Here is a 26,476-nt window from a genome sequence, read left to right on the forward strand (position 1 = left end):
ATAAGGTCATGAATACAGCCATTGTACTTCATTGGGGAGGGGCCATGGCTCAGTGGTAGAGCATCTGCTTGGCATGCAGAAGGTCCCAGGTTCAATCCCCAGCATCTCCAGTTAAAGGGACTAGGCAAGTAGGTGATGAGAAAGTCCTCTGCCTGAGACCCCGGAGAGCAGCTGCCGGTCTGAGGAGACAATACTGACTTTGATGGACCAAATACTGATTCAGTATAAGGCAGCTTCATGTGTTCAATGTTGTAGTGGTTGTTAGTGCTGCACTAGGATCTGGGAGGCCGAGGATCACATCCCCATTCTGCCATTTAAGTTCTCTGTATGGTGTTGGTCCAGTCACTCTCAGCTTAACCAACCATAGAAAGTGGTGTGGTAGTTAGGATAAAATAGAGAATAAGGGGGGGGGGGAATGATGTTATAAGCCAGTTTGGGTCCCCCTTTGGGAGTAAAATAAAATATAAATATTTGAATGAATATAATTTGCTGCTCTGAGTTGGTCCCTGATCATAGGGCTTGTCTCATGTTAGGTGATAATTGTTCTGGCCTGGAGAAAGACAGTTTGTGTTAGGATAGGAAAAGATGAAGAGCAGTGTTTAAAGCAGTGTTTGGTTTTTCTTAATTTTGTTCAGATTAGTTACAATAACTGAGAGGAATGCATTTGCTCAGTATAGCAGCTCAAGGTACCCACATTGCTGTACTGTCCTACGTTGCCACCTAGTGTTGAGTAGTTAGATTTGAGTCCAGGAGCTCCTTAGAGCAGGGCTGTTGAACTCAATTGTTACGATGGCCGGATATGACATAAATGTCACTTGGTTGGGCCAGGCCAGGCCTCGCCAGCCCAGAATGTAACTTGGTCGGGGCTTGGGGGAGGTGGCTGCCTCAGCTGGCTTGTGGGCTGAATAACAGCTCTCATGGGGCCAGATCTGGCGTGCTGGCCTACTGTTTGACAAGCCAGTCTTGGAGACTAACAAGAGTTTCAGGGTATAAGCTTTCAAGAGTCAACACTCCCTTTGTCCGACACTAGTGCACAGTTGCAGGTTAAAAAAGATCATTTAATTTCTGACAAAAAATGAATTTTGGGGCTGTAAATAAGCTTTTTTCTTTTTTAAAAAACCTAATAGATCCAACAGTTTCCTTGAGGCCCCAAAGTTGATTTTTGTCAGGAATTGAATGATCGTTTTAACCTGCAACCTTACCCAACAAGCCAGATTATTATTGCTAGGTATATTTAGACTCTAAGACTAGGATTGCCATCCTCCAGGTACTAGCTGGAGATCTCTTGCTGTTACAAGCCGATAGAGCTCCAGCCGATAGAGATCAGTTCACCTGGAGAAAATGGCTGCTTTGGCAATTGAAGTCCCTCCCTGAACCCTGCCCTCCTCAGGCTCCACCCCAAAAATCCCCAGGTATTTCCCAGCCGGGAGCTGGCAACCCTATCTAAGACACTGGGTTCCTACCTGGGTACTAGCCATGAGGCTGTCTCCCCACCCTCTTGAGTGATCCTTGAGTTTGAGCTAATTGCCTATATTTGTACATCAGATCAACGCCAGTGACAGAAATATCTGCATTCCTGTCTCAGCATCTGTGCAATGGTCCTTCAAAAGCAGTGAGTAACTGGTAATACAGTGATTTTTTTAACAACCATCGTGGCTAGTGTACTGAACCTGGAGACCATGGGATCTGTGTGGAGAGCATGATCTCTTAGCATACCTCATAGCATAGTTAAGATAGAGTGAGACCTGATTATGTTGTCCTGCGCTCCCTGCAGAAGATATAGTGTGGTGATGCTGTTTTTGGCCAGTGATGTAGGGAGGAAGGTTTTCCAAAATAGAAAAATACAGCATGGGGAAAATTTTGCCTTTTGCTAACATTATTTAAATTACCTACTTAATTTTTCTGGAAAACCTTCCAATTCAAAATTTTCCTGGAAAACCCACATTGCGGATTTTGACCAATATCAGTATTGCAAAAAGCCTTATTTTGTGCAAGCAGTCTTCAGAAACATGACAAGTATGTGTAAATAATAATTGCTTACCAGCTTTAACATCTGCTACAGCCTATTTTTTTCTTTTAGAGAGCCATGCAGTTCTTTCCAGCTTATTAGACAAATGGATTAACTCTGTTCTCACTTTTAAACAGTTTAGAGATGAACACAGGGTAGTGGTTAAGGAAATTGAGGCTTGATGCCCAGATTCAAATCTTGCCTCTGCCATGAACTTGCTAGATAGCTTTAGGCAAGCCGCCCTGTCGACCTTAGTCTCCCCCTCCCACCCCAGTCTGTAACATGAAGATCATACTACCCTACCTTACCAAGCTATCCTCTGCTGCCAACAGGAACAGCTCTCTGCCCTCCTCTTAGTGACAGCCCTTCAAATACTTAAAAAGAGCAATCATGTCCCCACTCAACCTCGACCAGACTAAACATTCCCAACTCCCTCACCCTTTCTGCATAGGGCTTGGTCTCCAGGCCCCACATCATCCTCGTCACTCTCCTCTGCACCTGCTCGATTCTGTCCGTATCCTTTCTGAAGTGAAGCCTCACGAACTGCACACAATAGTCCAGGTGTGGCCTGACCAATGCAGTGTGTGTGTGTGTGTGTGTGTGTGTGTGTGTGTGTGTGTAAAGTGCCTTCAAGTCGCAGCCGACTTATGGCGACCCCTTTTTGGGGTTTTCAAGGCAAAAGACTAACAGAGGTGTTTTGCCAGTGCCTTTCTTTGCACAGCAACCCTGGTATTCCTTGGTGGTCTCCCATCCAAATACTAGCCAGGGCTGACCCTGCTTAGCTTCTGAGATCTGACGAGATCAGGCTAGCCTGGGCCATCCAGGTCAGGGCAATACAGTGTACAGTGGAACTATGACATTTTGTGATTTGGATTACAAGAAGGCAATGTACTGAAGCACTTTGAGTGCTGAAAGCAATTCATGTTAACTTGTTGTAGCGGCTTCTTCTGTGACTAGCAACACTGACTCATCCTTTCTCTTTATACTGATAGAAGCAGAAGTTTCTTCTCCTAAAGGGAGGCTTACGTCTGTGAGAGCATTGCCTGGACCTTCGACCAGTTCTGGAAAGTTAATTCCCAAGTCAAAAGTGCCCATCAAAGGACCAGGATTTCGGAGAACCTCTAGCATCTCTTCTATCAGCAGCACTCAGAGTGACCAAAGTACTTGCAGCAATAACTGTAAGTCATTCTTGATAATCCTTTTCCCCCCACAGTGACTAGTTGGCTAAAACCTGAAATTGCTTGTGTTGTACTTTTGGTCAGACCAACGGCTTTGTCACTGCTCTTGCACGTTAGATATTGATCTAGCTGATGGACAGAAAACATTAATTTATGTCTTGGTTGCTTTTTGTGCATGTACTGTCAGGAGTCATGATAATCCCTGGCTCTGCGAGAAAGAAAGAAAAATCAGGTTGTAGATTGAGATTCCCTTTTCCTTCCTTATTGAACCTTTTTGTATAAATTTATGTCACAGTTTACCTTGCAGATTGGGTACTTTCATCTTGTCAGGCTTTCAGATGAGTTGCTGTTTACAACCCTAGACAAGTGCTTATGAACATACAGTTTAAGCACAAAAAGAGTTAATGTTTAACAGCACAGCCTTGATAAAGCTAACTGCTGCCTGCTTGCAGGGCCTTGAACTGTATAAAATATAGGACGCAAGGTAGATATTTCTGGGGGGAGGAAATGGTACCCAACATTAAAGTAGCTCAAGTCTGTTTTTTTGGGAAGGAAGTCTATTATGCCAAAACCTTATTGAGTTTAGGAGGCTAACAGTAAAGCTTTGTGTACAGTTTCATTTCCCCTGTATTTTCCCCCCTATCGGCTATGAAAAGAAAGCCTCCTTTTTGTGCTTTAAAAAAAAGCTTATTGTGACATTTAAATTTGCAGCATGCATCTCTGTTACAAACAGATTGGTTCTGCACTGACAGCCATGTTGCCATTTTTTGTGTGCGTTTGCCGTTTGGTTTACTCCAGTGCCTGGACTCGCCTAAAGAGGTTGTGAATGCTCTGGTTTTTTGGTTGTTTTTTTTTTATTCTTGCTCTTAACAAAGGGGGAGATCTTTGCCTCACGACAAAGAACTGTGGAGGTTTCCTTTTCAGATTAAGCATCCAGTTGACGACTCTTTCTTAGCCTGATTTGCTAGTTGGCTTAATCTGTTTTGTCTGCTGCCTTGAAGCTTACAATTTTTTTCCACTCTAATTCACTAAGAGCAAGCGTGGGGAATACTAGCGGAGCGGGGGAACATGGCTGCGGTCTTTCGGGCTTTGGGCTTGCTTTGATCATTTTAAATGACTATACCAGGAGGACTCCGCAGTTGCACAGAAACGGAATTTTCTCCTCACATTTTCACCAATTCCACCTTAACGCCACCGACAGATTCAGGAAGCCACTACGATATTACCTTACTGACCTTGCTGGTAGTGGGATCTTACAGCTTTTGTATAATTCCTTTGTTAGCCTCATTTACTGGGAGAAGAAGTAGGTGATCCTCTTTTCTTTACTGAGGGAAAAAGAGCAGTATGTGTTTAGTTTCTTATTCAATAAAGAGCATGTGTGTCAAATTGAATGCTTTGAATTGTGGATAGCTCCTTTTTTATTCTGTGGGGGTTTGTGGGGGGAGGGAGACTAATATTCTGTCTAAATGTAAGCTTGTATTATGAAAAGCATAGCCCCTTTTTATTCTGTGGGTTTTTGTGGGGGAGGGAGACTAATATTCTGTCTAAATGTAAGCTTGAGTGATGAACAAATCTGAGAAATAACACTGGATACATTTCCCTGTGCAGAGTTTTTTCGCTGTCAGGTGGGTCTTTTATATCTTAAGATAGGTACGTACATACATACATATATAATTGCCCCAATAATAGTTGATGGCTTCGCTCAGTAGATGCTGATGATAGACAAAGGTCTATCATCTTGCTTGAGCGTTTTAAGGTCAAAACAGGATGCTTTCTCAGTGAGACTGGTGCAAGTATAAATGTAATAAATGTCTGTTCATAATGGGAAACAAAGAAAAGCATAGAGCTTCCCTAGGACTCTTTTCCTCTTCAAAGAAAACTAGCTTACACAAACTATTTGCTCGCTGGGTCTTGTCAGTCCTTTCTGTGATTCCCTTAGAAGTTTAAGTACCTGCAGCGTGTTTTGCTTGTATAGATAGCACTTAGCTCCTCTCCCTTATTTTAAGCAAAAATGTAAATAGTGTTTTCGGGTGAGCTCAGAACTACAAATTCTTATGCAGGTTTAACTTGAACTTGCACACTCAGTATAAAGCTTTTCATGAGGTTGGGCTGATGTATATAGAACCCCTGCCTTATCCGTAAGGCAGGTATAATATTGCTTGTTCTTATGCATAGGCTATCGTAAGTTTGACAAGCATTTAAAGTACACACCACTTTCCATAAAAATGACTATATTGGAACTAAGTATGGCATTTTTTGTTAGAAGACAGAGCATGACAATTAGGGGTGAATCATTTAAGAAAAAAAGACTGATGGCTTTTCCATAGCTATGGACTTGCTGGATTTTGAAGGGTCTAGTAAACCTGACGTGGCCCAGCTCCTTTCCCCAGATTAATGTGCTTTCTTAAAGGACTCAGTTACTCAAATACAGAATTCTTAAATTATCAGTAGATGTAATCCCTATTTGAAAGTTGTAGAGACTGCTTGGCCATCTTCTGTCTTGTACTGGGTCTTTTCACCCTAGTTAGCAAGGCGGGTGCCAGAGAAGTCATCTGATCAGTTTTCTTCCAACCTTACCTGACCACCAAGAAACAGAAAATTACATAATCCAATCAATAAGCAAGCTGTACAAATTGGGGTTTACGCTTAAATAGCTTAGATGCTAATTGGCTGGTGGTACCCATCTGAATGTGGGGTAAAGCACACCTGCAGCAGGAGTCCATAAATTAACTGCATGCTTCTACGTTGGTACATATGGAGTAAAAAAGTCTTTTCAGTTTTATTAAGCTGTTCTCATTTTGTAAATATTGCCTTTGAATTTTATTATTGTAACAAGTTTTGTTGTGAAACCTGGTAAGAGCGCTGTCATAAAACTAGGTCAGTAGACCGCTCTTCTCAATGTGGTGGGGTTTCTTTCATAGGGAGCATTGGCTCATAGTCCTAAAATATCTGGCGATGGTTGCCTTAAGCGCTGTACTTGAAGAGAGAGAGAGAGAGAGACATTAATTTGTATTTGACTTTGCTATTGGGGGGGGTCATGTAAGAGGAGAGTTGTACTAACCAGTGATAAACTTCCCACTTGATTTGCTGATATTCTGCAGTTGGAAAGAGAGGTTCAGTCTTGCCTAAGTCCCCTTCTTGTTGCAACCCCCCAAATCCTGTTCCTGGGGGACTGGGAGCCCTCAGGAACAAGCTTTTGGGGGCATTGGGGCTGCTGTGAGATGGTAGGGTTGCCAGCTTCGGGTTGGGAAATACCTGGAGATTTTTGGGGTGGAGACTGGTGAGGGCGGGGTTTGGGGAGGGACTTCAATGCCATAGAGTCCAATTGCCGAAGCGGCCATTTTCTCCAGGTGAACTGATCTCTATCGGCTGGAGGTCAACTGTAATAGCAGGAGATTTCCAGCTAGTACCCGGAGGTTGGCAGTAGAGATGGGGCAGTAGCGCTCTGCAGGTAGAATTCTTGAGCTTGCGGAAAAGCTAGTCTGGATTAAAGTTGTCATAGGCTGCTCAGCATGGATGTTTTTGTTCCACTTTGACTTTACCACAGTGCTGTTTTTTTTTGGGGGGGGGCTTCTGCTTGACAATGTATTCTGTTTACCTTGTTTTCCCTGTTGCGCCCCCTTTGCTGTGCTCTTTCCCATACCTGGTTTGGTACAGTCTTCTTGGAAAGATGGCAGTCAAAGCAACTTCGGGCGCTTTTTGGATGGGAATACATATTTCTTTCTGATCTCACCCGCATTAGCACCGTTTTCCTTATCTCTGACCCTGCTGTTGCCGTTTTCCCTGCTGCTTGAAGGCCTTTTTTGGGGGGGGGGGCTTTTAAAATGTCAATAATAAATAAATATGCTGACTTAGTAAGTGCTCAAAGCAAATTCTGAGAGTCCATGTGGAAGCTCCATTAGCTGTGTATTTGGTAGCTAAAAGTAACTTCCTTCTTTTTCCGGGTGTTGCTTTAGTTTTTTAAGTAGGTATTCGCGATATTTATTCAAAGCTTTTATAGCCCACTTTTCAGTTCTGGAAAGTTAAGCACAGTTAAGGAGAGCCAGGGTGGCGTAGTGGTTAAGAGCGGTGGGCCCTAATCTGCTGGACCAGGTTTGACTCCCCACTCCTCCACATGAAGCCTGCTTGGTGACCTTGGGCCATTCTAGGGTTGCCAGGTCCCTCTTCACCACTGGTGGGAGGTTTTTTTTGGGCGGAGCCTGAGGTGGGTGGGGTTTGGGAGGGGAGGGGCTTCACTGCCATAGAGTCCAATTTCCAAAGCAGCCATTTTCTCCAGGTAAACTGATCTCTATCGGCTGGAGATCAGTTATAATAGCAGGAGATCGCCAGCTAGTACCTGGAGGTTGGCAACCCTAGGCCATTCACAGTTCTCTCCAAACTCAGCTTCACCTACCTCACAAGGTGTCTTTTGTGGGGAGGTGAAGGGAAGGCGATTGTAAGCCGCTTTGAGACTCCTTAAAGGTAGAGAAAAGCGGTGTATAAAAACCAACTCTTTTTTTCTTCTTCTTTTCTCCAATAATAAAATGAGTATATTTCCAAACTGTTAAATTAGTCCATTAATGTTCTCAACTTTATTGGATTGTTGTAGTTCTCAAAGACAATGGATTTGTAGGCTTGGCTACTCATGCGTATTGGCAATGCCTGCTTTCCCAGAGGTGTTACTATCAGAATGTCAAGAACTATTATCCTGGGGTAGTTAGCTTCATTTGTTAACCTCTATGTTGAATGAGAGGACAGAATATATTTTACATTACAAATACTTGGTATTATTTACGTGCAACACTCCCAAATCCTTAACACAGTTCAGGGGGCAGGTCATGGGAACATACCCTATCTCCATTCTTATGCAACTTTATCTGCTTGCTCCCCCCTCACTAATATTCACCCTAGTTGAGGATAATTTTGGCACTAACTGTAACTAGTAATTTTGGCACTAATTGTAACTACTGGTGACCAAGGTTTCAAATCCACTGGAGACTCCCATTGCAAAGCAAGGAGATTATAGAGGGGGAAGATATTTGCTAGAAAAGGAAGTGACTTATACTTCTAAGATTAATGGATCAGAAGTGTAAGCCTTTTGCTGTGTGTTAGAGAAGAGTTCAACAGCATTTAGAGGAAGATAACCAAAACTGATTTTAGTGCAATTTTCCTTGGGAACAAAATTAATAGCTTGTTTTCAGAAATGCCTATGCTGCTAGGTCTTTTTCCTGATTGACCTCCCACTTCTCTCCCTCCTTAGTGGAGCTGAGAGCATATAAACAACAGCGATACGCCTTGTAGGGGAGTAGGAATTTCACAGCAGGGAAAAATCATGTAATAACTCAGCCTTGTTCCAAGAGGAAGTTATGTGAAAGTGCAAAATGAATACGTATGTGAAAGGAGCACATTGTAGAGGCTGGGAAGTCTCTGAGTGCAAGAAATAAAGGGGAGGGGGAGGAGGACAAGCGGTAGTGGTAAAGAAATGGACAGCCATATGGAGTGAATTATTTTTACTGCTTTATATGTAGTAATAGCTATAGATGGAGCAGGGTTAGTAGAAAGCCTTTTTGTCAGTTGTAAAATGTTCTTCAAAAATTCTTAACAAAAAAGTGGCACGTGGGAGAGTCATTCTGGGAACTTTAGTACAGAGAATATTGTAGAGCTGCTTTTTGTATGGCCTCAGTCCCCTTACTTCATGCAACAATGAGCCAGGTTTGAGAATTGTAATGCACAGACTTCTGGAATCACTGTACTGGTCAGAGAATCAGCTGCATTTGTACCTTTGAAAGCACAAGGATTTTCTGTCTTTGGGATAATTAGACCTGTCTTTGTATATTGCAAGGGATAATATGCTCAAAATGTTAAGCGGAGGGTGGGACAGTGTAAGTCCAGCAATGCAGAGCTGGGACATATGACTCTAGTTCTTGGTGGACAGCTCATTCCAACATTGGTGTAGAGCAGGGGTCCCCATCCCTTTGGACCCTGCAGACACCTTTGGGATTCTGACATAGCATGGTGGGTAGGGCTGTCAAAAAAAAAAAAATTCGGTACAGTTCGGATTCGGCCGAATTTGACCCTTGTGGGTTCGGTACGGTCCGAAGTCCGAACTCCCCCGCTTCGGATCCCCGGTAATTCGGGGGGATCCGGAGTTCGGGGGAAAATTCGGCCGAAGCGCGCCTTCAGGGATTCCCTGAAGGCGCGCGGGGGCCCTTTAAACTGATCTGAGCCTCCCAGCTGGGAGGCGCAGATCAGTTTAAAGGGCAGCCCGCCCCCCTTCAGCGGGCTCCGCTGGAGAGGCGCGGCTGCCCTTTAAACTCATCTGAGCCTCCCGGGCGGGAGGCTCAGATGACTTTAAATGACAGCCGCGCCTCTGCAGCGGAGCCCGCTGGAGAGGCGCGGCTGCCCTTTAAACTCAGCCCCGCCTCCCTTCAGCGGGCTGCCGTGAAGGGGGGGGCTGTCCTTTAAACTCATCTGTGCCTCCCGGCCGGGAGGCACAGATGAGTTTAAAGGACAGCCCGCCTCCCTTCAGCGGGCTGCCGTGAAGGGGGGGGCTGTCCTTTAAACTCATCTGTGCCTCCCGGCCGGGAGGCACAGATGAGTTTAAAGGACAGCCCGCCTCCCTTCAGCGGGCTCCCGTGAAGGGGGGGGGCTGTCCTTTAAACTCATCTGTGCCTCCCGGCCGGGAGGCACAGATGAGTTTAAAGGGCAGCCCGCCTCCCTTCAGGGGAGCCCGCTGAAGGGAGGCGGGCTGCCCTTTAAACTGATCTGAGCCTCCCAGCCGGGAGGCGCAGATCAGTTTAAAGGGCAGCCCGCGCCTTTCAGCGGGCTGCCCTGAAGGGGGGGCCGAATTGGCCGAATTTATTCGTGAACTCCCGAACTCGCTGAATTCGGCCCCCCCGGTTGCCCGCCAGATTTGAGTTCGGATCCGTCCGAACTGAAAATCACCGAATCAGGGGAAATTCGGTTGATTTTCAGTTCGGACCGAACCGAATTGACAGCCCTAATGGTGGGCACAGCCACACAAGAGCTGCAGGAGGCAGAGCCAGCCATAAAATGGTTGTTGCAGCTTACTTTGAGCCACACAGTGAATATTCTTGGGCTGTAGTGGCAGCTGCTGCCAGAGCAACATTTCAAAAAAAAATCTGTGCAGCCAATTAGAAGCCTTGCTGGGCTAAAGCCCTACCTAGTCCCACCCACTTTCTAAAAATGCTGGGCGGGTGCCAGGAAAAGTATTGGCGGGCGCTATAGTGCCCATGGGCACCACAGTTGATGATCCTTGGTATAGAGGCTTCAAGAAATCGGTGGCTGGCTCTTTGGTTTCTGCTTGAATACCAGCAGCAGTTATCGTTCGGTCTATGTGCAAATGTAAAAAATACTGGATTTTAATATATGGGCCATCTATGCAGAGCGGTTTCCCTCATGGCCACCTCGCTGACTTCTTGGGTGCTTTGTTTTGATTATGCATGCCTTTCCCGACCATCAGATTGCCTTGCTCTCCCCCACGCATTTCTGCACGTTATGCTTGTGTTTTCTGGATGCTGTTTTAGCAAGAATCCAGAAAAGGCAGGCAAAATGCGCAGAAATGCGTAGGGAGAGCAAGGCAACCTCTGATGGTCGGGAAAGGCATACATTATCAAAATGAAGCACCAGAGCAGTCGGCGGGGGTGACCGCAGGGAAACAGCCATGCATATATGGCCATCCACTTATAACCAGAACAGACTAGCAGATCTGGTGACTGGTTGTGAACTCCATGGCTTGAATTTATGTTCTGGAAGTACAAAAATAACCTGTGGTTTATTTGTTGTTGTTGACAGCTACAAGTGCCACAATTATCATCAAGAATGGAGAGTGGCCTGCCAAGTCTGCTTGTCAAAATGGTGCAGCTATAAAGCCGGTGCCCAGGCCAAGAGTGTATTCTCTGAAAAACACCCCAAAAGGTATGTGACTTCTTTGCAGTGATATGCATAGCATGTACTAACTATGTTCCATTACAAGCAGTCACCTTGCAAGATGAATATGGCCTTTTGGTTCTAATTTTCCCAAAGTTGGTGGACTACCCAACCACCATCTGTGAAACAGTTGCTAAGAATGGCTGTCTGATCATTATTCCTATTGCTACTTGTTTAAACTCACAGAATGCTAGGTGCTTTGCAGGCTAAACAGGGGCATTACAAACTTAGAGTTCACACTGATATATGGAAAGGTTAGGGGTTTATAAGTGGGTCACATTGTGATCATTCACTGGAGGTTGTGACCACAATAAGGTACTAATATTTGCAGCCTGGGCAAAAGAGCATCTTTAAACTATTAGACTTCCCTCTCCAATTGGCCAGGAAAGACATTCCTAATGCAGTCAATGTGACTAAGTCAGGAAGTGTACTATAATGTTGTTCCTGATCCAGGCAGGGGCCAGGGCAGAGAAAGCCCCGGCCCTGGTCGAGACCAGCCGGACACTCTTCGGGCTGGGGACCACCAGTAGATTGGTATTTGATGGTGGTGATACTTCAGTCATGTGGAATACCTTGATTCTTAGTCTGCTGTAATTGTGAGACTGTTTTCCATGCAAGAAGCTGGGTAGTTCAGAGTTCATGGGGGTTGATGGCAGAACACAACATCCTCGCCCAACCTTTCCCACATGTACTAGGTGAGGGGGCAGATGTACCACAGAAACAGCCTTTCTTTTTACTGAATGAAGATATGGCTTCAATTTAACGTCTAAGGCTCTAGCTAGATCATAAAGCGAGACTGTGTGGCTTTGTCTTCTTGTTGGATACAGTGCATGCTATGTCACTGCTATGCATTGCACTGTCCCCACTTCACATGGTAGATGGCAGCAGCAATGGGATACATAGCTGTATTGTAATTTGACATGCTGCTTGGTTAGCCTGTTAGAAGGAGGGGGTGGGAAAGGAGATAGTGTGGCAGCAACTCAATTTCACCTTCACGGCTTCTGTGCAGGCACAAATCAGACTCCACAGGTGCAGGCCAGCCACAGAGATGGTGAATCCAAAGCTTTCTAGAAGATTCAAAGAGCTAGGAGCACTCCCCACTACCCTCCATCATGCATCGGCATTTTCCTGCCCAAATGGTCATGTGACGGAGGCAAGAAGAGTGTTCTTCTTTCAGTCCTCTCTTTGCCACTGTGGAGAGAGGATGGTTTCTGAGCTTTTTCTTCAGGCATTTTTGTCAGGATTTTTTGTCAAAGTTTTTGTTTAAAAAATCAGATTATGGCACTCCTTAAAAAGTGTGAAGAGCGTGGGACCAAGATGGCTCAAAACAGTGATCATGATTCGTGTCTATTCTGTTGGTGGGGGGGAGGTCACAGTGCCTCAGCCTGTGAGTTCTGCCACCAATTTAACCCAGAGGCCAGTCGCAAAAGGGCTACTTGGCTGAAAGCCACGTTGTGGGAAAAAGCACTGGAGGCTCCTGATCTCCAACCCAAAAAGCACTTGGCTTAGCTGGAAAAAAAGGGCCCATATGCCATTGGTAGTGTCTGTGCCCTCTGTCCTGAAGTCTGAACCAATCTCTAAGCAACCTCATAGGGTAGCTTTGGGTCTGAGGATGGCATTGGAACCACCACCTAAGAAGGTGAAGAAAAAGATGAAGCACGTTCGGTCGGCTTCTCCTTGATGGCATTCATCACTTTTCCCTCAATGTCGTAAGTTGCTTTCTCCTCGACACTGAGCTTTGCCCTCTCAGATCAACCCCAAACAGGGGCTTCGACCTCATACGCTTTCTTCATCGCTGAGACCACCCAACTCCCTGCAGTTGTTAGATGATGGAGACACTTCAAAAACGTCATCAGTACAGCACTCACAGTAGGCAGTGATTCCTCCAACACAACAAAGAGCCATGCCTAGTGCCCCCTTTCCCTGGGGTCCAGCCCATGTACCTACCTCCCATGGAGCTACCTCAGTGGGATCAATGGGATCACCAGCCAGGCTATCTACTATACCCGTTTTTATGCCTATGCCTCCCGCCATCAGATCTGAGCACTGTCTTGCACCATTGACATTGATGCATGACTTCAGATCCATGGCACCAAGTGAACCACTTCCATTGAATTTGGAGGAAGGTTCTCCGTCAAGGTTCTGACATCAACTCTGAATCCACTTTGATGCCATCTCCGGATGATGCTGTCACAGGTAAGTCACCTGTATTTCCAACAGAGGACTTGAACATAAGAAAGGCCATGCTGGATCAGACCAAGGTCCATCAAGTCCAGCAGTCTGTTCACACAGTGGCCGACCAGGTGCCTCTAGGAAGCCCACAAACAAGACGACTGTAGCAGCATTATCCTGCCTATGTTCCAAAGCACCTAATATAATAGGCATGCTCATCTGATCCTGGAGAGAAAATTGAGGCTTGAGATTATACTCTGCTCAGCTAATCAGAATGGCCAAAGCTTCGGAACTGGACTATCTCTCATTGGATTGGAAGCTCTTGGATCTACTCTTTCAAAGTCCTTTACAATGTCAATATGGGTCCAGTAACCTTCCCCATGCTCCAGGGACTACTGGAATTGCTAACAACACATAAGCCAAATCTGCTTAGGGCCTTGCCTGCCTCTGCAAAAAAAGTTGGAGAACTTACAGAGTTAGGGAAGAAGGGTGTGAGTTCCTTTGTTGACAACCCCAGGCTAACTCTTTGGTAGTGGAAGTGCTACCCTCTAGGGAAAGGGCAGGATCCCATTCCTCCCTACTTGACAAAGAGGACAGCAGGCTTAACACCTTGGGTGTTGAATCTGCTTCTCTGGAACATTGGGTCTAAGGGTTGCCAACTTCACGGCCATAATGGGCCATTGCCAAATCTTCCTGTGGGAACATATGGCCCAATATATCGACTTACTCCCAGAGGACAAGAAAACTCTGGCTAAGCTGTTGCATGCGGAAGGTGTCAAACTCGGCCATTATCAAATCTTCCTGTGGGAACATATGGCCCAATATATCGACTTACTCCCAGAGGACAAGAAAACTCTGGCTAAGCTGTTGCATGCGGAAGGTGTCAAGCTCGGCAAACAGCAGCTCAGTGCTTCAAGGCATGCAGCTGATTGCTGTAGCTGATCCACGGCATCAGGCATGGTGCTAAGGTGGCACTCCTGGTTAAGATCTTCCACATTACCCAATGACACCAGGGCCAAGATTGAAGACCTACCCTTTGAAGGGAAGGATTTTTTGCAGTTCCCAAACCCATGTTGTGTTGGACAGGATATGTAAAAATAAGTCAACAGCAAAGTCCTTGGGGATAAAGTTTTGAGTCAGTGCCCTTATACAAGAAAAGGTATTTCCTGAGGCATTCTTATCACCAGTACCAGAGGCCATACCGGTATCAGCCCACCCAGCAACAACAGCAGCAATACCGCCCACCTTACACTCCTCACCACCAGAGTAGGAAGCAGCAGAGTAAACAGCAGAGCAAGCAGACTCCGCAGTTGCCCCGGGATCATTCCGACATAGGACGTCCTAAGCAGGGAAGTTAGGGCAGATCATGAATGGTCTCTCAAAGATCGCTACGGATTTTTCACAAGGTGCCCTTACCTGAAACTGTGGTTCATGGAGGGGTCTTGTGTACCGACACACATCCTTTTCTTCTTTCCCCACTGTGGGCTGCTCACTCTGAGTGTCTATCTTCTGCACGGCTGCGAAGGGAGGATAGGGGAGGAGCCCTCTCCCCACTTCCGTTGTGTGCTTGGTTTGGGCGGGAAAATGTCAGCATGAGACGGAGGGGAGAGCTCTCCTAGCTCTTTGAATCTTGTAGAAAGCTTTGGGTTCTTCATCTCTGCAGATGGTCTGCACCTGCAGTCCCATGTGCGCCTACACAGATGACTACTTGATGAACAGCAGTTACAGGTAAGGGCGCCCTGTTAGCTTTTTTGTAATGTCTTGTTAGACGTTGGTGGGTTTTTGGGGGGTGGAGTTGTCTTTTCCCCCCGGAATAGTTTGCAGTAGTATATTCTAGCAAACTGTCTTATTTGTCTGGAGATGTGTTAACTACTTAAACATAAACCTAACTGAATTTTTTGGGGGTGGGTGGGTTGTGGACTTCATTTAGGAACAAAAAGAAAGTTTGGTGTGGTGAGCCCTTGTGCGCCCAAATCGGCTGGAGCACTTCTTCCAGGAAGGAAAACCAATGATTCAAAAGGGAGTCAGCAATCAGGTAGAGTATTACTTGATGGTAAACTAATAATCTTATCTTTGAGAAGATTCGGCATGTTAATAAGCAAGCTTAACTGCCTTTTGTGCTCACGCTGTAGGTTAAAATCTAAGCTAAGAAGCGTGATTAGTCTTGGATATTTTTTTATACTGGGGACAATACAGAGCCATTAAAAACTTTTTGATGTTGTATATGTCTAACTTTATGCCTGGTTTCTGTGGATTTCAATAGGATTTAAGGTTGCTTATTTTAGGAATATGTCTACTACAATGACTATTAAGAATGCTTATCTCGAAAAAGCTGTTGATGGCTGTATGTATGAAATATATCTCAATAATCATATCAGTTTGGCATTGGCCTGAAAACTGCATACTTTCATTTCTGGATAACCTGAATAAACCAAGAGTTTTCCAAACGTTGATTTTCAATCTGAGAGGAAATTTTCGTTAAACTGCCACATAGCATGGCCTGGCCGGGTTGGCCCAGGCTAGCCCAATCTCATTAGATCTCAAAAGATAAACAGGGTCAGCCCTGGCTGGTGGAGCCCACCAAAAAAGTCCAGAGTTGCTTCGCGGAGGCAGGCAATAGTAAACCACCTATGAACATCTCTTGCCTTGAAAACCCTGTGGGGTATCATAAAGCTGGCTGCAGTTTGATGGCACTTTCCACCACCACCACCATATAGCATGGGGAAGGATGTGAATTAGACCAGCTTTCCATGCAACGAACAAGCTATGTAGTGCTTGATTAGGAAATCGTACATTCTTAAGCCAGTTTTCTTCATCAGTCCTGAAATCGTTAATTTTTTTGAGTGGGTACGTTTGTGCTTTTTTGTTTCGATAGTAGAAACAATAGATCTGGAGTCTTAAAGAGGAGACCGTGTGAAATAATTGTGTTTTTCACACAGGGGTGGACTTCTGTGGTATCCTCGTTGGGGCTTCCGTGCTCCCTGCATTTTCTCTACCCCAGTCCTCTACGACAGCCTTCCTCTTATATCATCTTTCCCCCTTTTTAAAAATCCATAATTTAATATTGGTAGACAGGTTGTTAAAACGTTGCAGCAGGTTCTCTGAATTCCAGTCTTTTATTTTAAAAGTATGGACACATGAAGTTGCCTTATACTAAATCAGCCCCTTGGTCCATCAAAGTCAGTATTGTCTGCATAGACTGGCCGCAGCCCTCCGGGATCTTAGCATGAGGTCTTTCACATCACCTACTGCCTTGCCCTGTTAGCTGGAGATGCTGGGGACTGAACCCCAAACCTTCTTCATGCCAAGCAGATGCTCTGCCCTTGAGCTACGGCTGCTCCTGAGTAAATTTCTATGCCCTTTTGTTGCAGAGATAAATGGGGAAAGGTATATCTCTGCAAGGAAAGGGGTAGGAGACTGACTTTTAAAAATAGAAGCTGCGAATTCAGAGAACTGATGGACAGATTGTTATATTTAATTTGTCAGTTTTTAAATAAAAAGCTGGGGAAATGGCCCCCTTGTGTTCAGGACCTGAAAGATTTGGATTTTCCTGTCCTGATGAGTTCCACCCCAGCTTCTCTGTGATCTTTCTTGAAACATTGTAGTAAAGCTAGTTAGTGGAGGGGGGGATAAAATGAAGGGGAAATCCAGGAGGTGCGCAGAAGCACTATGGTGCTGTGGGGAAACCGGAAAAAAACCTACTTCACAGTAACATCCAAGCCAGAGCAAACACTGCATGTGTAAGTGACCAATGTTCATACGCCAAACCGCATATAAAATAATAGGGGGAAATTATGCCTAAAGATTAAGCGTTCCGAACAAGTAAGTCACTTGTCAGTGCGAAAACTATTCCAGGAACATAAAGGGGAATGTTTTGCATGTATTACATTTTAGATTGATTAGCTACATTCTCAGGTTTCTAGACCTGAAAGCTATATGGCAGTCTGCTTGGAGACCTGTTATGTGTTCCATGCATGATGGTGGCTTGAGTGCCCTTTTAATATAGGAAAGTTTGCTCAAAGTGAGAGAGAGGTGGAAGTTTACGGAACTGAAGGAGCTGTTGAATCCTTTCTCTGTCTCCCGTTCTTTATTCCAAATCCTTTTCCCCCTCCCCATTTGGTTTTTCTTCCTTCGTGGAGTTTTGTCCATGGGTTTCCCTCAGCATGTGTTCGGAGTCCTCAGGAAGAGGCTGAGGAAGATTTGGAGCAAAGAAACAGGTGGGGAAAGAGTGAAATGCACTTCACTCTTGCCGCTGTCAATTGCTCCCTGTTAAAGCATCTTTTCTTTGCCGCAATTGTGTGTCCATGTGTGTTTTGTTTTTTTTAAAAGAAATAAATGAAAGCTTGCTGAGCCAAGTTTTTCTCTCCCACAGGGCCTTCAGGACAAAATGGTCCTCGAAATTTATTCTCGGCATTCACTTCCGGTGAGCAATTTTTCTTTTGTTTGTAAAGATGTCTTCCTAACAAGGATTCTAGACCTGCACAACCTAGTCTGTATCTTGAATGGCGTATGCTCTGTATTTTCACATGACATTGTACACATTAGATCCTTGGTCCATCAAGCTCCTTATTGTCTACTCTGGTTGGCAGTAGCTCTTCAGGGTTTCAGATGGAGATCTTTTGCATCACCTACTACCTGACCCTTTTAACAGAAAACTCCATGCATTGAGCCTCAGACCATCTACATGCAGAACAGAAACTCTAGTATTGAGCTATGGCCCTGTCCATCCTTCGTATGGAGAGAGTGGACAGGGAGAAGCCTTTCTTCCTCTCTCATAATGCTAGAATGCAGGGTCATCTGCTGAAGCTGGAGGGTGAGAGATTTAAAACAGATAAAAGGAAGTTATTTCTTCACACAACACATAGATAAATTGTGGAACATCCAGCCCCAGGATGTGGTGATGGCTGCCAACTTGGAAGGCTTTAAGAGGGGAGTGGACATGTACATGGAGGATAGGGCTATCCATGGCAGTTAGTCAAAATGAATACTAGTCATGATGCATACCTACTCCCTCTAGTATCAGAGGAGCATGCCTATTGTATTAGGTGCTGTGGAACACAGGCAGGATAATGCTGCTGCAGTTGTCTTGTTTGTGGGCTTCCTAGAAATACCTGGTTGGCCACTGTGTGAACAGACTGTTGGACTTGATGGGCCTTGGTCCGTTCCAGCATGGCTTTCTTTATGTTCTTAAGTATATTGGTTATGGTTACAGTGCTTTTTTTTTTGGTCTACAGTGCTTAAATATGCTGTCTTCAGTAAACATCAGCTTAGAGATTACTCACACAACTGTTCACCTCAAAGCAGAATGCTTACCTGCCCACTCTCCATATTCCCATGATGCAGGGATTCTTCTGTATCATTTGCCACCAGCAGAAGCTGCAAATCTTCTAATAGGGCTTAAGTGGTTGCAAACAAAACTGAATCTTCAGATCATGGTAAATGATTCAGACTGAGGAAATGGTGGTCTGTAGAGTACAGTGTCAGAGAGGCATAATGGTTATTGGGTTTGCCCCGGAAATGATGTCATGCTGTTGTGGTTTCTTTTTCTCCTGTGGGAGCAGTGACAAGCCACAGGAGCTGGAGCAGGAGATCTTGCTTCCCCAGTGGGTACCTGGCAACCTTGTTTACAAGTTTTAGTGGCAAGCATTGACCACAGCGAGCACAATGTTGGAAAAGTGCTCTTACAATTCAGCAATGGAGGAGGAATGGTTTTACTCTCTTGAGATGATTGTGCTTTTGTTATTTGAAATGCAGCTAATAGCAACCTGTTAATTGAAACTGGGCACAGGAGGGATTTTGTATAGGATGGAAAAAATTTGAATTTTTTAAAGAAGTTTAAAGCTAAATGAATGCAAAGTTGTCTGTAACAGAAGAGACAGAATACTCTTGTTTGTTTTTTTGTTTTGTTTTCTGTAATTCATTGTTTTACAACAAAAGACTCTTAAGAGCGTTTCCCTGGAAAATAGCAGAGGGAAAAATCAGCTAGCCTTTACAATAAAGTTTTTGTTAGCTGTTTTTCCCCCCAGCCAAATATTCTGTAAAAATTGAGGTAGGCAATCTGATAGAGCACAAGCTTTGCATGCAGAAAGACTCAAACAAAATCCCTATTATCGCTATTTGAAAGACCTTCGTTGGAAAAACTTGTCTCTATCTGAGAACATAGAAACCACGGCCAATCATAGCAGACAGTACTGAAATAGGTGGGCCAACGGTTAGCCTCGGTGCATCTTAGTATCTATCAAACATGTGTTTTAAGATGCATTTATATTCCTTTATAGTAGAAGAGGACATTTCATAATAGTGCTACTAGTCTATCTTGATTTCTTGAGCAGCTTGGGAAATTTTGATAAATACTTCTTCAACCATAAATCTATACATAACTCAAACTAGCAATATGAATAGGGTTGCCAGGTCCCTCTTCACCACCAGCTGGAGGTTTTTAGGGTGGAGCCTGAGGGGGAGGGACTTCAATGCAATAGAGTCCAATGGCCAAAATGGCCATTTTCTCCAGGTGAACTGATCTCTATCGGCTGGAGATCAGTTGTAATAGCAGGAGATCTCCAGCTAGTACCTGGAGGTTGACAACCCTAGTCTTATCCCACAATACCTGAAGGGGTTTTTACACAGAATACAGCCTCCAAAGAGTAGTCCTTAAGACAGCCTTTTTATATTTGACATTTTAATTGGTTTGATTCATTATGTTGATGTGTGTGTGTGCTGATAACCTGTTGGCCATCTTGAGAGTCTTACATAGAGGGAAAAGATTTGGTTTTTGGATTAGAAATTATTTTTGGATTATTGCACTCATAGGATGTTCCCAACACAGTTAGTTGGCTTGCCGTTGACTAAACAGTTTGATATTAAGATAATTACTGGGGTCACATAATCTAAAATTGGCTTTCTGCTTATTACTGAATGAGGATTAATTGGTGCACCCTGACTTTCTGAAAGCAATTCGACTAACAAAGTTATTGTGCCGGCAGTATGATTTGGTATGAAAAACTGCTGGACAACTGTTCTGGTGTTAATTGGCTGTAGTTAGCTACATTGCTGAGATCACAAAGGTGCTGTTAAACACAAACAATTATTCTGGGGTGGTATTAGAAGGGTAGTTGGAGACTGGGATGAGTCCACACAGTGTTTAAGCGAGATTTATAGATCTGTGAACGAGCACGGGGGAGAAGTGAGTGACAAAATGAATTGTGCTGCTGGGGGTGTTTTCAGGACATGTTCATTTGGAAGCAGTTGCTATGTTCAAAATAGCTTTTCAAAGACTTGAGGCTTGGAGGTGGTATTGACGAGTTGATTGCCGTATACCTTCTGTAGACTCAGATGAAACTGATTTTACTGTGTGTAATACTTCAAAATTGTAAGCTGGAAAAGCTGAAAAGCTGGGGAATTTACCTTTAAAGAGCTCCATTGATCTGGAGCTCTGTGAGGGAGGAGGCGATGCTTCTTGGCTCCATCCCATGCTGTTTTCGGCAGTGGAAGTGGCTGCTGGGGGGGTGCTGTTTGCAGGTTTTTTTGGCTTCATGTTTCCTAGCCAGACACGTGAAGCCAAAGGGCAAACACCCACCCCCCATGGCCCTTGGGGGGAAAGTGGCATAGAGGGATACCTGAACTCCCTCCTCCTGCCTTGCTGCACTCCACAGAGCCAAACAGAGCAACAGAATGATTTCAAGGTGAATTTCCCAGTTCATATGATTGACTACGAGTTGGGTCAGGCACCCATAACCTGACTTGTGTCACTGGTAACATCTTGCTTGGCTCTCAGTGGGACCATAACTGGCAACACTTAATCTCACATGTCAGATTAAGGAAGGGGCCAGGACTAGCTCTCTTTATGAATCCGGGTAGATGGTAATCCAGTAATTGCTCGAGCTTGCTTCGTGGTTTTCAGTGTGGCTCCTATGGTTTTGTGGGACCATAACTGGCAACACTTAATCTCACATGTCAGATTAAGGAAGGGGCCAGGACTAGCTCTCTTTGTGAATCCGGGTAGATGGTAATCCAGTAATTGCTCGAGGTTGCTTCATGGTTTTCAGTGAGGCTCCTATGGTTTTGTTATATCAAAGTAACACTGTGATGACCCATAGTAACACTGTGATGACCCATACTGTTGCCCTCCTGCTAAACCTATAAAACTCCTGTTGTGCGGTAGAACTCTTGTTATGCAACACACTTAAACTCAGGGCATCTTGCAGCGCCCCTCCCCTCTCCATTTTCAAAACTGTTTTTTTAATTAGTTGCAAAAGTGAAACCTTTGCTCATTGTTGTGGTACCTGTGCAGCCCCACATAGGTACTGCGCAGGCCTACTGCGGAGAGGTTTTTGAAACTGAGGGCACTCCGTATCCCTCCCCCATGCTGTTTCCCACCTTTTCCGGTGTGAAAAGAAAGGGGCAGAGCACCCTTCCCTCAGTTCTCTGCTACTGCTGAGAGCGGTTCATTAGTATAAGCTCCCCCTCTTTTACCTACCAGCACAAACTGCCAACCATTTTACCTCAACTCTGTCTCCAGAAAACCTTGTGCCCAGAAGATGGCACAAAAAGCACTCTTCAAAAAATGTGCATCCTCTGGGTCAAAAATCCCCCAAACAACCATGAACAATGCCTTTCATGCCTTGGTGAAGAGCATGATATCTCGCTGCTCTGTTTGTCTCCAGTTTACTCCCAAGGCAAGGTATGATAGAGCTTTCCCGCCTAAAAGCAGTGCTCTGGGAAAAGGCTTTATCTGGCACCACTCAGGAGAACAGATCTGAGCCCAAAGTTGCCCTCCAACACCCACAGATGGATCTAAGAACTTCAGTTCCAACGGTTTTGAGATCAAACCAGGCTACTTCGAGCCTGGCAAAAATACGTGAAAGGCTATGGAATCTGCCTCTGTGTTCCTGGAATGTACCTCCACCTAAATAGCCCAGGCATAAACACAGGCACCTGGAGAAGCCTCACAAATCAAAGTAATCATTCATCCCTACCCTGTCCTCACCATTAAGACCTGGGTTCCTCACAAACCATCTTTGGAGCTGGTCAAGGAGACAGTCTCCCTTCTGAGAACTTCCTCTCCATTGTGTCGCTTGCCGTACTTGTCCCACTCCACCTTGGAAAGTGAACTACGGGACTTCGAACCCCCCTTTCCCTGTCGCCAACCCTGTAGATCGGCTGTTCCCTGTTTTACCATGCAGATCGGCTACCCAATTGGTTCTGATGGATTTTTATTTGATACCTCCTGCTTGCTCTATCAAGACATCCAGTGTGACTATTACGAACAGCATTGGTATATATACCGTATATATGCTCCCCTCGGTTCTGATCAGGCAAAGGCAGTCCACTACCTTCTAGACCCTCGACCCTCTAGATCTGGAACCTTTGCTGGATCCACACGAGGAAGTACTGTCCCTAGGTGAGCTGGCTTTTGACTACGACCAACCTGCTTACAAGGACAGAGAGCCTGTCTATGCTTCTGAACCATTAGTTGATGATGCTATGCCAGACCCATCTATATACTCCCCATGTGAGGATCTCCACTAGGGCTGTCAAAAAAAAAAATTCGGTACAGTTCGGATTCGGCCGAATTTGACCCTTGTGGGTTCGGTACGGTCCGAAGTCCGAACTCCCCCGCTTCGGATCCCCGGTAATTCGGGGGGATCCGGAGTTCGGGGGAAAATTCGGCCGAAGCGCGCCTTCAGGGATTCCCTGAAGGCGCGCGGGGGCCCTTTAAACTGATCTGAGCCTCCCAGCTGAGAGGCGCAGATCAGTTTAAAGGGCATCCCGCCCCCCTTCAGCGGGCTCCGCTGGAGAGGCGCGGCTGCCCTTTAAACTCATCTGAGCCTCCCGGGCGGGACAGCCCGCCTCCCTTCAGCGGGCTGCCGTGAAGGGGGGGGGGCTGTCCTTTAAACTCATCTGTGCCTCCCGGCCGGGAGGCACAGATGAGTTTAAAGGACAGCCCGCCTCCCTTCAGCGGGCTGCCGTGAAGGGGGGGGCTGTCCTTTAAACTCATCTGTGCCTCCCGGCCGGGAGGCACAGATGAGTTTAAAGGACAGCCCGCCTCCCTTCAGCGGGCTGCCGTGAAGGGGGGGGGCTGTCCTTTAAACTCATCTGTGCCTCCCGGCCGGGAGGCACAGATGAGTTTAAAGGACAGCCCGCCTCCCTTCAGCGGGCTGCCGTGAAGGGGGGGGGCTGTCCTTTAAACTCATCTGTGCCTCCCGGCCGGGAGGCACAGATGAGTTTAAAGGACAGCCCGCCTCCCTTCAGCGGGCTGCCGTGAAGGGGGGGGGCTGTCCTTTAAACTCATCTGTGCCTCCCGGCCGGGAGGCACAGATGAGTTTAAAGGACAGCCCGCCTCCCTTCAGCGGGCTCCCATGAAGGGGGGGGGGCTGTCCTTTAAACTCATCTGTGCCTCCCGGCCGGGAGGCACAGATGAGTTTAAAGGGCAGCCCGCCTCCCTTCAGGGGAGCCCGCTGAAGGGAGGCGGGCTGCCCTTTAAACTGATCTGAGCCTCCCAGCCGGGAGGCGCAGATCAGTTTAAAGGGCACCCGCGCCTTTCAGCGGGCTGCCCTGAAGGGGGTGCCGAATTGGCCGAATTTATTCGCGAACTCCCGAACTCGCTGAATTCGGCCCCCCCGGTTGCCCGCCAGATTTGAGTTCGGATCCGTCCGAACTGAAAATCACCGAATCAGGGGAAATTCGGTTGATTTTCAGTTCGGACCGAACCGAATTGACAGCCCTAATCTCCACATATATTATGGACAATTAATCCCAATGGCTCGATCCCTTGAAATCTATCTATCTTGTGCACCTTTAATGGTCACAGCCCCGGTATTTAGAGTTATGCATCCAGGGCATACAGGACCTGTCGTCTTTTCCATAAGGGAGGGCCTACTGGAAGTCACAACTGGACCTTGGTTATGGCTGGCATCAGTTCTGCCTTCTGCTAGACATATTGATAATCAATTCAAAGCCAGACAGGAAGGGTGCCCTTTCCTTTTCCAGCACCCCACAGCTAATTCCTTGGTTGTAGACCACATGCAAGGGAAGAATAAGGACACTCAATACTCAACCCCTATTGATAGAGAAGACCTTGAACTATACGGGGTAGGTAGAAAAACCATTGGAACCCATGGCCACCTACTCTCTGTGTCTCCTCACCATGAAAACAGTGTTCCTGATTTCCATCATGTCAGCCAGAAGGGGCAGTGAACTCCAGGCACTGTGACATGACCCTTCTTTTCTGAACGTATTTGACACACTAAGAGTCCTTCACATTTTGCTCCGCCAAATTCAGTTTAAACCAAAACATCATCCTACTGGTGTTACATCCACAAAGACAGGATGAAAAGGAGCAAGCTCTGTACTGCTTAGACATACATAGAGCATTTGTTTTCTATCAGGCCAAGATAAAACCATTTAGAAAAGACAAACTTTTCATCTGGCTTATGCCCCAACTTGGGCAAGAAGCTGTTGGCATAGCTCATTTCTAGATGGATAGTCACCTGTGTTATATATTAGTGCAAGTTGACTGTCTGCTGCAGTCAAGTACAGTGTGCCTCAGCTGCCTTTCACCATGGTCTCTCCATTGACTCCATCTGCAAGGCTCCTGTGTGGTCTTCCTCAGGTACCTTCGCAAAGCATTACTCAATGGGCAGAGATGCCTTGAGAGATGCAGCGGTGGGAAGAGCGGTCTTGTAGCCTTTATTCAGCTGAAAGCTCACACTTGCTTTCCTGAGACTGGTAAGTCAGTTCGCTGCTCTATGTGGGACATCACAGGTATCACGACAATGAAAACAGGGTTGTACTTACTGCTAACAGTTGTCTAAGTGATCGCCTGTACAGTCACACATCCCTCCTTTCCTGCCCCTCTATAAACTCTTAATTCAATTTGATGACCCTACCTCACTTTGGAAGCGGCAGAGAGGAACTGAAGGATTGGCTCTCCGCTCCATCTTACCACGCTGCAGCAGGCGGGAAACAGTGTGGGGGAGGGGGACTGAGCGCCCTTGAGTATTTTTGAGCTTCAAAATCTCTCTGCAGTACACCTGCACGTACGCAGTACCTATGTGTGACTTCATAGGTGACCATTCAATGAACGACCATTACAGGTAAGTACAACGCTGTTTGGAAAAATGTTCCCTGTATTTACATACAGGTAACCGTGAATTGAGCGTACTCTGCGTAGGGACCTACACAGTGGCTTAATTATATGCTTCTTCCAGATCCATTTGATGTTCCTTCCTGAACTGGCAGTCTTCCTTACCAATGCTGCGCGATGCATGTGCCCTATACCGAAGCCTGTTTTTGATTATGAGAAGCTGCCTGACGTTTCTCTCCAGGAACGTTTCTCTCCATCCCGTTTAAGCAAATGGCTTGTCACCGATAGGTTCACAGACACGCAGAAGAGCCTTCATTTCAGTGAATAAGAAAAGTGCCAGTATTTATGAAGAAATGATAACGTGTAACTGCTGTGAACACAGAATGATAAAAATAGCGTCTCATGAAAGAGCCTTGGTTACGTGGAATAAACTTAATCTGTTCGGTAGGACATCAAATCATCTCCTCTAGTGGGCTTGAAAAAAAGAATTATATCATCTGTGACATTACTGGGTGATATATTCAGCCTGAGAAACCACCCACTACCTCCTCCTCCTCCCGCTTCCCATCCCTACTGGGTTCTATAGTAGATTAAGCATGAACAGTGTGATGTAATTCAGAGGCTGCTTGTCTTCTGAATCGCAGAGCAGTTTTATGCTGAGGGGGGAGCTTCGTGTTAGAGCATCTGTTGGGGAAAGACGCTGCCAGCAGCATTTACGTTGTGGATACAGTATTTGCCTTCTTGGATTCTCGTGTGTGTGTGTGTGTGTGTGTGTGCGTGTTAGTTACCCGGTTGAGGGATTTTAGTGAAACGAGGAAAGGTTTTGATGCTGCGTGAGTTTGTTTTTACTGGCCGAGCGCTGCGTGGCTTCTGTCGGCATTGAGTTACAGATATAGTATGTGACAGTACATGGAGGCTGTTTCCTGCTTGATTTTCTTCCATTTGCTCTGAAGACATGTTATGGTCCCCGAAATTCTCCTTGTCCGACATGCACGTTCGGCTGACTGCAAAAGGCTTACTGCGAAACCTTCGTCTTCCTTCTAGCTATAGAAAAAGCACGGTTGTTTTTCATGCAGGTTGGTACCGTTTTTGTATGCTTGGGAG

The 26,476-nt window shown here is 45.8% G+C and overlaps 1 protein-coding gene across 3 annotated transcripts in view; it reads left to right on the forward strand.

Moving 5' to 3' along the window:
* Positions 1 to 26,476, forward strand: part of MTUS1 (microtubule associated scaffold protein 1) — a 101,928-nt gene that overhangs the window by 14,579 nt on the left and 60,873 nt on the right. The window contains exons 3-6 of one of the 3 annotated variants that reach the window (XM_056855610.1): positions 3,001 to 3,186; positions 10,981 to 11,103; positions 15,218 to 15,322; positions 17,660 to 17,710. In XM_056855610.1, coding sequence (XP_056711588.1) covers positions 3,001 to 3,186; positions 10,981 to 11,103; positions 15,218 to 15,322; positions 17,660 to 17,710 — 465 coding nt within the window. Of the gene's footprint in view, positions 1 to 3,000; positions 3,187 to 4,068; positions 4,490 to 10,980; positions 11,104 to 15,217; positions 15,323 to 17,659; positions 17,711 to 26,213; positions 26,449 to 26,476 lie in introns of those variants that run through there. The other 2 variants (XM_056855608.1, XM_056855609.1) reach the window with 2 other exon arrangements.

This window comes from Euleptes europaea, chromosome 9 (assembly GCF_029931775.1).
Source record: "Euleptes europaea isolate rEulEur1 chromosome 9, rEulEur1.hap1, whole genome shotgun sequence".
In the NCBI taxonomy this organism is placed as follows: domain Eukaryota; kingdom Metazoa; phylum Chordata; class Lepidosauria; order Squamata; family Sphaerodactylidae; genus Euleptes; species Euleptes europaea.